Source organism: Mus caroli, unplaced genomic scaffold (assembly GCF_978045245.1).
Source record: "Mus caroli unplaced genomic scaffold, Mus_caroli_1 scaffold_15, whole genome shotgun sequence".
NCBI classification, from domain to species: domain Eukaryota; kingdom Metazoa; phylum Chordata; class Mammalia; order Rodentia; family Muridae; genus Mus; species Mus caroli.
The window spans coordinates 107,447,650-107,459,673 of NW_028227270.1; the positions used below are offsets into that span (position 1 = coordinate 107,447,650).

Sequence of the window (12,024 nt, forward strand, 5' to 3'; positions counted from 1 at the left end):
GCTGTTTACCTTCACGGTTCACTAGGAACTCAGGAAGATAGAAAAACTCCGGAATCAGCTCCTTCACATCAGTCATGGACTCAAAGGAGGAGAGGCGCCAAGTTGTGTTTGTAGAATGAAATGTTCGGTCTGGAATGTCGAAACTCTGATCTACAAAGAAATTCCAATAATATAATGAAGACACAAAGACCATATTCCACTTGAAGCTTCCCGTAGCTCTTGTTGCTTCAAAAATGATAAAAGTAATGGTCCTTTGGTTTATTTAAAGGATTATTCAAATTTTTGAAGTCACATTATTTTCAACTGCATTATGCTTCCATCATACCTCTAATAGAATTTCTATCATCTACTTGCCTAAATGACTACTGCCTTCTACTTAGTTAGAATGAAACTTTCACAAAAGCAGGAGTCCACTCATACCCAGCACATAATGGACACACAATAATGATCTCGTTATTAAATGAATGTATAATTTAAAGAGGGAAAATTATGGGTTGAGGAAATGGCTTAGGTGGCAAAGTACCTTTTACCAAAGCACAAGGACAAAAGTCTGATCCCAAACGTGCATGTAAAAGCCAGGTGGGTAGCTGTGTGTCTGTCTCCCCAGTAGTGGGGTGGTCTGTGTATGAGTTCAATGGCCACGCAGCTGAGCAGACAGAATGTGTCCTAGGTTTAGTGAAAAATCCCATTTAAAAGATAAACTGGGGAAGCAGTTAAGGAGGACATCTGTTGGTGATCTGTGGCCTTCACAAGCAGACGCGTTCTTGCGTGCAGCTTGACACCCATACCTATACACCCATAAGGGAAAAGAGACAGGACGAGAAGGAGAATAGTAGATACCAAGACTATCTACTATTTAGATGTTTGTTTTTTCTAAAGAGTAGGGCCACTGCTTTCAATAATGAAACTTTTAGTGTACAAAATAATGTTTCATTATTATACTCTCATGCATTATTTCACTCTAATTTTCTTGTATTTGTTTCTCCTATCATCTCCACCTTTCCTTCCTCATTCCCACTGCTGCCCACCCTCATGGTTGCCTACACATAGGCCGTCTTCGGCTTTCATGTTTTATGTGTGTGTGTGTTAACACATTAGATTCTGCATGTGAAAGACAACATGTTATTTATTGTCTTCATTTGTTTCTCTTCCTCTTCCCTTTAGACGACTTCCTCCCCTTACTTAGTCCCCTTTTACTCCTAACCACATTCACAACATGCAGTACTGACACAGCTTTTCAGATGCAGCAATACCACTAACTAAACTCAATCACTAACTAAAAATTTTACCAGTATAAAACTGAGTATACTCACTTCAGTTCATTTTCTTTCCTGGTTTAGACTATTAATGACAAAGAATTGAATTTTGTCCATATCTTTTCTGTGAACACAATCACAGGTTGGGAATATTAAGTGACATGCAAAGGCGATTGCTGAGAACAGAAGCTGTGTGTATGGTTCTGAGGGACTCTGTTGTGTTACCTAAAGTACTTCTACACTTCCTGGAGTCTGATCGTGTCCTCTGGTGTAGACACTGTCACAGACTAATCTCAGCACCAAGTACAGCAATGTCAAAAGAATCAGCTCATCTCTTTCTCCAAGCTCACCTGCTCTGCTGAGCTACAGTTTCCATTATTTTTATCACCTTTCCATCTACTACACTGAGCCAGGTAGCACTGGCTGGCTGCTAAATTAAATCTGAGGAAAAATAAAATTTATAGTTTTTTTTTTTTTTCCAGAAAGTAAGAAAATCAGGGCATCATGGAGTTAGATGCTGTTAAATGTTCTAGAATACACAGGGCAACACTTTAGACAAAAAGTTATGTAGCTTAAAGTAACAATAGTGCCAAGGTTTAGAATTCTTGAACTAACTCATTAGGTTAAGAAAAAAAAAATCAAAAGCCGGCATAAAACTAATGAAATTGAAATAAATGAGGATTAAGGTAATGTTAAGGTTTAAAATTAACCTACTCACAAATATTCAATGAAGATCTACTCATGGCAGTACACACTTATAATATCAGCACTTGGGAGTTGGAGGTCAGGAATCCAAAACCAATCTCAGCTACACTACAAGTTTAAAGCCCACCTTGCTAAAGGAGACTGAGTTTCAAAACAACAACAGTGTAACTACTTGATGAAGAAAAGGCGATATTGTATATGAATCTACTCCTAACAGCAATAAAATAAAGATTGAAGGTTGACTGAGAATTTCATATTGATGCATTCTTGGGCTACACTGGAAGAAGTGGTTTTAGCTGGAGGGATGTTAATAGCACTGCAGTGTTTGAAACCACATTAAAATATTCTGTTTTCGCTTCCACCTTGTCCTTGCTGCTGGGGCAGACCCATAGTTGGTCTGCTTCCATGAAGACTCCATAGCACAACCCAGCCTAGAGGACCCGCTGCACTCAGAGCAGTTGAGGACCTGCTGCACTCAGAGCAATTGGACAACAGCTTGACTGCTCCACGGAAGACCCAACAGTCTGAAGGTCTCTCACGGAATCTATTGCAGCCAGGGTAACAGATAAGCAGCTTTTCTGCCCCTGTGAAGAGCCCCCAAGTTAGAAGGCCCCACATGTGGTCTGATACAGCCAGGGCTGCAAGCCTACCAGGAGACCTGAAGCAACCCAAGTACAAAAGAGGCAGACTCCATACAGTCACCCAGACTACCAAACACCAGGGATATCTAGATGGGGAAAAGCAAGCACAAGACCATAAGCAACAGAAGCCAAAATACATGGCATCATCAGAACCCAGTTCTCTCACCACAGCAAGCCCTGAATACAACAACACACCTGAAAATCAGGAATCTGTCCTAAAATCCTATCTCATGAAGATAATAGAGTCCTTTAAGGAGGATATCAATAACTCACTGAAAGAAATACAGGAAAACACGGGTAAACAGGTGAAGGATTTGAATAAAGTGATCCAAGACATAAAAGTCGAAGTAGAAACAATAAACAAAACACAAATGAAGGAAAACCTGGAAATGAAAAACCTAGGAAAGAGGTCAGGAATTACAGATGTAAGTATTACCAACAGAATACAAGAAATAGAAGAGAGAATCTCAGGTGTAGAAGATACAGTAGAAGAGATTGACACAACTGTCAAAGAAAATTCAAAACATAAAAAACTCCTAACCCAAAACACCCAGGAAATTCAAGACACAATGAAAAGACCAAATCTAAGGATAATCAGAATAGAGGAGATTCCCAGCTCAAAGGACCTGAAAATGTCTTTAACAAAATCATAGAAGAAAATTTCCCCAACCTAAAGGAAGAGATGGACATAAAGGTATAAGAAACACCAATAAATGGGACCAGAAAAGAAAATCTTCTCATCACAAAATTATCAAAACACTAAGTACACAGAGCAAAGAAAAAATATTAAAGCTGCAAGGAAAAAAGGCCAAGTAACATACAAAGGTAGACCTATCAAAATTACACCAGACTTCTCAACAGAGACTATGAAAGCCAGAAGAGCCTGGTCAGAGTTCATGCAGACTCTAAGAGAACACAAATGCCAGCCCAGGCTACTATACCCAGCAAAACTCTCAATCAACATAGATGGAGAAAACAAAATATTCCAGGACAAAACCAAATTCAAACAGTATCTATCTACCAACCCAGCCTTACACAGGTTCCTGGAAGGAAAAATCCAACACAGGGAAGATACCTGCACCAAAGAAAGGACAAGATATTAAGTATCTCACAACAAAGTCAAAAACAGAGAGCCACAAGCACATAAAACCACCTACAAACCCAAACATATAAGGAACCAACAGTCATCTCTCTTTAATATCCTTCAATATTAATAGACTCAACTCACCTATAAAAAGAAATAAGCTAACAGACTGGATATGCAAACAAGATCCAGCATTTTGCTGCATACAAGAAACACACCTCAACAACAAAGAGAGGCACTATCTCTGAGTAAAAGGATGGAAATATGTCTTCCAAGCAAATGGTCCAAGTAAACAAGCAGGAGTCACTAACCTAATATCCAATAAAATAGACTTTCAAACAAAAGTTATCAAGCGTGATGAAGAAGGACACTTCATATTTATCAAGGGGAAAATCCACTAAGAGAAACTCTCAATTCTGAACATCTATACCCCAAATGAAAGAGCAACCAAATTCATAAGAGAAACCTTACTAAAACTCAAAACACACATTGAATCCCATACAATAATAGTGGGAGATTTCAACACCCCACTCACACCAATGGACAGGTCACTGAAACAGAAACTAAACAGAGACACAGTGAAACTAAGAGACGTTATGAACCAGATGGACTTAACAGATATCTACAGAACATTTCCCCTAAAAGAAAAGAATACACCTTCTTCTCAGCACCTCATGGTACCTTCGCCAAAATCGATCATATAATTGGTCACAAAACAACCCTCAAAAGATAAAAGAAGATTGAAATAATCCCATGTATCCTATCAGATCACCATGGCCTAAGGCTGGTCTTCAATAACAGCAAAAACTACAGAAAGCCCACATATACTTGGAAATTGAACAACTCTTTACTCAGTGATAACTTGGTCAAGGAAGAAATAAAGAAATTAAAGAGTTCCTGGAATTTAATGAAAATGTTGACACATCATACCCAAACTTATGGGACACAATGAAAGCAGTACACTAACTGCCCTTGTAAAGAAACAGGAGAAATCTTAACACTGACAACTTAACAGCACACCTGAGAGCCCTAGAACAAAAAGAAGCAAACTCACCTAAGCAGAGGAGAAGGCAGGAAACAGTCAAACTCAGGGCTGAAATTAACCAAATTGAAACAAACAAAACAATACAAAGAATCAGCAAAACCAAAACCTGGTTCTTGAAAGAATCAACAAGATAGATAAACCCCTAACCAAACTTAACTAAAGGGCCAAGAGGAACTATCCAAATTAATAACATCAGAAACAAAAAGGGAGACATAACAGAAATGGAGGAAATACAAAAAATTATCAGATCCTATTATAAAAGCCTGTGCTCAAAAAAACTGGAGAAAATCTAGATGAAATGGATGGTTTTCTAGACAGATGCCACATACAAAAGTTAAATCAAGAGCAGGTAAACTATCTAAACAGGCCCCTATCACACAAGGAAATAGAAGTCATTAAAATTCTCCCTACCAAAAAAAGCCCAGGGTCAAATGGAGTTAGTGCAGAATTCTAACAGACTTTCAAAGAAGACTTGATACCAATTTTCCTCAAACTATTCCATAAAATAGAAACAGAAGGAATACTACCTAACTCATTCTATGAAGCCACAATTACTCTGAAACCTAAACCACACAAGAACCCACCCCAAAAAGAGAACTTCAGACCAATTTCGCTTATGAATATCAATGCAAAAATACTAAATAAAATTCTTGCAAACCCAATCCAAGAACACATCAAAACCATTACTCACCACAATCAAGTAGGCTTCATCCCAGGGATGCAAGGTTGCTTTAATATACAAACATCTATTAACGTAATCCACTATATAAACAAACTCAAAGAAAAAAAATCACATGATCATCTCCTTAGATGCTGAAAAAATATTTGACAAAATACAACACCCCTTCATGTTAAAAGTATTGGAGAGATTAGGATTCAAGGCCCATACCCAAACATAATAAAAGCAATTTACTGCAAACCAACAGCCAATATTAAATTAAATGGAGACATACTTGAAGCAATCCCATTGAAATCGGGGTCAAGGATGTCCACTCTCCCCATATCTATTCAATATAGTACTCGAAGTGTTAGCTAAAACAATAAGACAACAAAAAGAGATCAAGGGGGTACAAATTGGAAAAGATGAAATAAATGTATCACTATTTACAGATGATATGATAGTATACATAAGTGACCACAAAAATTCTACCACAGAACTTCCCCAGCTGATAAACAACTTCAGCAAAGTGGCCGGATATAAAAATAACTCAAATCAAACAGTAGCCTTCCTGTATACAAAGGATAAACAGACTGAGAAAGAAATTAGGGAAACAACTCCCTTCAAAATAGCCCCAAATAGCATAAAATATCTTGGGGTAACTCTAATCAAACAAGTGAAAGACCTGTATGACAATAATTTCAAGTCTCTCAAGAAAGAAATCGGAGAAAATCTCAGAAAATGGAGAGATCTCCCATGCTCATGGATTGGTAGGATTAACATAGTAAAAATGGCCATCCTACCAAAGGCAATCTACAGATTCAATGTAATCCCCATCAAAACCCCAACACAATTCTTCAAAAACATGGAAAGAGCAATTCTCAAATTCATCTGGAATGGCAAAAAACCCAGAATAGCAAAAATAATTTTTAACAATAAGAGAACGGCTGCAGGAATCACCATCCCTGACCTCAAACTTTACTACAGAGCAATAGTGATAAAAACTGCATGGTATTGGTACAGAGACAGACATGTTGATCAATGGAATAGAATTGAAGTCCCAGAAATAAAACCACAAACACAAAATACAGTCACTTTATTTTTGACAAAGGCACCAAAAATATAGAATGGAAAAAGAAAGCATCTTCATTAAATGGTGCTGCTCTAACTGGCTGTCTGTATGTAGAAGAATGAAAATAGACCCAATTTGTCACCTTGTACAAAGCTCAAGTCCAAGTGGGTCAAGGACCTCAACATAAAACCAGATATACTGAATCTAATAGAAGAGAAAGTGGGAAAGAGCCTTGAACTCATTGGCACAGGGGGAAATTTCCTAAACAGAACTCCAGTGGTTCATTCTCTAAGATCAACAATTGATAAATGGGACCTCATGAAACTGGAAAGCTTCTGTAAGGCAAAGGACATAGTCAATAAGACAAATCAGCAACCTACAGCTTGGAAAAAAACATCACTAACCCCACATCCGATAGACAGCTAATAAAGAAGTTAATCACCAAACAACACAATCAAAAAATGGGGCATAGAACTAAACTGAGAATTCATAACAGAGGGATCTCGAATGGCCTAGAAGCATCTAAAGAAATGTTCAAAGTACTTAGTAATCAGAGAAATGCAAATCAAAACGACCCTGAGATTCCACCTTACACCAGTCAGAATGGCTAAGATCAAAACCTCAGGTGACAACACATGTTGGAGAGGATTTGGAGAAAGAGGAACACTCCTCCATTGCTGGTGGGATTGCAAGCTGGTACAACCACTCTGAAATCAATCTGGACGTTCCTCAGAAAATTGGAAATAGATCTACCTGAAGACCCAGCTGTACCACTCTTGGGAATATACTCAAAAGATGCCCCACCATGCCACAGGGGCACGTGTTCCACTCTGTTCATAGTGGCCTTATTTGTGATAGCCAGAAGCTAGAAACAACCTAGATGTCACACAACAGAAGAATGGATACAGAAAATGTAGTTCATTTATTCAATGGAATACTACTCAGCTATTAAGAACAAGGACATCTTGAGTTTTGCAGGCAAATGAATGGAACTAGAAAATATCACCCTGAGAAGGGTAACTCAGACCCCAAATGACATGCATGGTATATACTCACTAATAAGTGGCTATTAGCAAAAACAAAAACAAAAACAAAAACAAAAACAAAAACAAAAACAAAACCCATACACAATACACAAGATACAGTCCATAGCTGAAGTGTCCAAGTGAGGACACCTCAGTCCCACTTGGGAGAGAGAAGAAAGCAATCATAAATGGGGACCTGAGAGGGTAAGTGGATGGGGAGTGGGGGGAACCTGATCTGGTATTGGGTGAGGGAAAAGGACTGATGCCCTGAGGGCCTGCAGAAAGAATGGAAACAGGCAACCTCAGGAAATAGGAGGTTGGGGGGATCCCCCAGAATGCACCAGAGACCTGGGAGGTGAGAGACTCCCAGGACTCACAGGGAGGGACCTCTGATGAAATGCTTGACAGCAGAGAGAGGGAATATAGAGCTCACCTCCAGCAGGAAGGGAGGACAGCAAATGAGGGATGGGGGTGCCATCCCACAGTCACATCTCTGACCCATAATTGTTTCTGTCTGAAAGAATTACAGGGATGGAAATGGAGAGGAGCCTGAGGAAAAGAAGGTCCAGTGACAGTCCCAAAGTGAGATCCAGCTCAAGGGGAGGGCCCAAAGCCTGACACTATTACTGAGGCTATGGTGTGCTTACAGACAGGGGCCTATCATGACTGCCCTCTGAAAGACCTAAAAAGTAGCTGAAAAAGTCAGATGCAGATATTTGCACCCAACCAATGGACAGAAGCAGCTGACCTCTGTTGTTGAATTATGGAAGACTGAAAGAATTTGAGGAGAAGGGCAACCCTGTAGGAGGACCAGCAGTCTTAATTAATCTGGACCCCCAAGATCTTTCAGTGGACCATCAAACAGACAGCATACACCAGCTGATATGAGGCCCCTAACACATATACAGTAGAGGACTTCCATGACTGTGTTCATTCAGAGATGATGCACTTAACCCTCACGAGACTGGAGGCCCCAGGGAGTTTAGAGGCCAGATGGGGTGGAGGGTGGGGGCATCCATGTGGAGACGAGGTGTGGTGAGGAGTAGGTGTGGGATGTGGAGCAGTTGAAGGGTGGGAAGGGAGGGGCGGGGAATGGAATATGGAATCTAAAAAATGAATTACAAAGAAAAAGAAAAAAAGGAAAAATATTGTTTTCACTTCCATTTTTAAAAAATGACATTATCAAATGAATGTTATTACATCCCAAAAAGATCTTCAAACAATGGTATATTTAGAAACCACAGCAAACAAGGATAGTGTGTGTGTGTGTGAGTATGTGTGAGTATGTGTGTGTATGTGTGTGTGTGTATATCTATCAGTTCTGGGTGCTCTTCCTTACCAGAGCCACTCATTTGTTTATGGGAGTTGCTTGCACCAGCTGGAATGGGGCAATACATACAGAAACTCTCAGCCTGTGAGAGGCCCTTTCTGAAAAGAATAGGGTACAGAGTAATCAAACCCGCTTCCTCCTCTGGCTTCTGCAGCCACCCTCACACTAGCCCATGCACATACAACACTCCCTCTGTCTCAGTAGTTGAACAGCCACCATGTGGGACTTTACTGTGAGCTTATGGGGCAAAACCTAAAAGCCCCATTTATAGACTAAGCACAGGAATATAAATTCTTTCCTCTAAGAGGTTGCTTTAAGAATAAAAGACTAAAGAAGTCTAAAACAGGATAGGACAAACTGAATGGTTCCCTAAACAGAGGTCACGAGAAACAACTACAAAGCTAATACTTCAGCTCTTACAGGATAGTGCAGCGAGTTTGCCCTTTCTGACACCCAGGAATTACCCCAGTCATGTTCAAGGTGTCATGCAAGGTGCTGAGCTAGATCACTTGTGAGCTCCACTGCAGTAATGGTCTCTATTAACTAGTATTATAAAGAATAATACTTTCCCATAACAGATCTTTATACAAAAAAATTACACAAGCTACAAAACTGTTATGCTTTGAAATAATTACTGGGTCGCAAGCCTTTAAAAGAGAGTTGAGCTGGGTATGGTGGCACACAACTTTTAATCCTAGCACTCAGATTGTAGAAGCAGGTAGAGTTCCAGGACAGCCAGGGCTACACAAAATATCAAATGAGCTAAATATAATTTAACTGGCAAATTTTATAGTTCGTGAATTATATATTAAATTTTAAAAAATCAACTGCATTTTTGTAAATGTAGACACTATCTAAAGCTAAAATCTCAGACAGGAGCAAGATTTGACTACCATTTTTTTAAAGGAGTATTTTAGTAACTAGTTAAGTTGAATTCCTTCTCTTGGGCTTGGTTAGGGCTAGTTTTCAAGAAGCTAGTCGAGGTTTTTTTTTGTTCTAACGATACAGCATGACTTTGGGATATTTACAAAAAACATCCTTACCTTGATAGGCTAGAAACATTTTAGTGAAAGGCGGCATCCTGACCAGGAAGTGGAGCACGGTGCCGCTGTTGGAGTAGTGGGAGCCATAGTGGTAGGGTTGCACAGGAGGCATGGGGTCATCCTCTCGGGCTCCCTTGCGATACTCCTCCTCCAAATACTGCAGGACACAGAACCACGGATTTTCAATTGTGTGCTCCATGTATGGCTAGTTTTCTCTTCCATTCTCCTCCACCTCTTTTGACATTATTCTTGACTTCCCACCAGTGTCCAGATCCCCAGCCCTTTGAACATCTAGGAGTCTCTTCCTGACCCTAGGCCAAATGAGAACCACCTAGTTCTCTCTACCTCCACTCCTACCCTGTCATAAGAACACACCTGTTTGCATTCTCACTCCTAGTTAACAGCTCCAAATATCTAAACGGGTGTGCTCAAAACCAAGAGCTGATCTTATCAATAAAATGTCTGTATTGAACAGTTTCATGATATGCTTTGAGTGCTTCTCTAGGTATGGAAATGTAATAAGGCAGCATACATTACCACTATTAAGACTATGTTGTGTGACAGGTTTGCAGAGCAAACACACAGTTAAAGAGAAAATGAGGATCTTTCCCGCCTCCAACTCTCCCCATCACAAAGGAGGCAGCTCAACCACACACTTCCTGTCACTATGCTCTCTGTTACAGCTTTGTCTTCCTGATAACAAAGTTGGATGTAATAAATTTTAAAGTAATGTCTTGGCTCTCAGACTGTCATATTTATTTTATTCCTTCCTTCCTTCCTTCCTTCCTTCCTTCCTTCCTTCCTTCCTTCCTTCCTTCCTTCCTCCCTCCCTCCCTCCCTCCTTTCCTCCCTCCCTCCCTTCCTTCCTTCCTTTTTGTTTTTTTAAGATAGGATTTCCTCTGTGTGGCCTTGACAATCCTAAAACTCAGTGTAGATCAGGCTAGCCTCAAACTCACAAAGCTAGGCTGTCATATTTTCAATTGCAGAAAAATCAAATGGTGAGTTTCAGGTACTTAGAGAGACATCTCTGAAACTGGGACATGAGTTATGTGGGAATATGAGAGAATTGTTTCTGCCACTCCTATCATTACACTATTATGAAGAATGTACTACATGTTAAGTTTGTTTTCCAAGTTTCCAATAAAATTATATTAATATTAACATTATTGACATGGGTAACTCATTTTTATTTAATAGGAAATCTCACTTATATCTAAAATGCATATTTTTCTGAATATGTCTAGTGTTATAGTAGAAATAAATACATATTCAGTATATATATACACACACACCTTGGTAGTCAGCCACAAGAGGAAATGGCCAAATAATGGCACAGACCTTGGTGGCTTGCTTTAGGAATGTCATCTAAGGATTTTTAGCAAGGCAGAGGGAATGGGAAAGAAGGACAAGGCCTGCCAGAGCCACACACTTGAGTGAGCTAGTGTCTCTTCAGTACCAATGACCTTTATCTCCTAACAAAATATGTGGTCATATTAATGAAAAGACACCACTATTTCCATATAATATAAATAATACCCAGAGACATAAATAGTTGGTACCTCTGAAAATCTGTGATTTTTACAAGAAGTATATTTTTTATGCATTTGACAAAATAGTGGACTAATTAGTTTTTTAATTGTGCCAAAAATAACGGTATACTTTCTTTCTATTCTTGGAACGTTTTCAAAGAACTAAGACAAAAACAATTTTCAGTTTTATAATTTATAGTTCTTAAAGTACAAGGAAACAAAAGACAGAAAAATAAATACTACAAATTTAAAAAGTGTAAATTCATAAAGCTCCATTTTTCATGTATCAAAATATTAATGGAAACTAAAACTACCTTGTATGTGTCAACGTAACGGTCTTCTTTTTCTTTATACTGCACAGCTATAGGTTTAGATAGGTTTCTACAAAGGAAGAAATAATAGAAAATATGAAGTAATTTGATACCATCAGGATTAAGCTACTCATGTCTTCACCCTGAAAATGTGCAAGCCTTAACTCATATAAGAATGTTGCTTTGCAACCAACAGTCACCATTCAAAATCAGGACCCCATAAACTGTTAAGGAAATGCAAATAAAGACTTGTGTCTGTATGGTGAATTACTGTCTCTTCTGGGCGATGCTGTCATGCAGGTGTGCACGCAGATGAACATGTTAG

General features: G+C 39.1%; 1 protein-coding gene across 3 annotated transcripts in view; it reads right to left on the bottom strand.

Annotated features, from left to right (window-relative positions):
- Positions 1 to 12,024, bottom strand: part of Lyst (lysosomal trafficking regulator) — a 175,270-nt gene that overhangs the window by 31,136 nt on the left and 132,110 nt on the right. For all 3 annotated transcript variants that reach the window (XM_029468643.2, XM_029468642.2, XM_021180035.3), the window contains 3 exons: positions 11,703 to 11,769; positions 9,860 to 10,016; positions 10 to 150 (listed from right to left, as the gene is read on the bottom strand). In XM_029468643.2, coding sequence (XP_029324503.1) covers positions 10 to 150; positions 9,860 to 10,016; positions 11,703 to 11,769 — 365 coding nt within the window. The remainder of the gene's footprint in view (positions 1 to 9; positions 151 to 9,859; positions 10,017 to 11,702; positions 11,770 to 12,024) is intronic.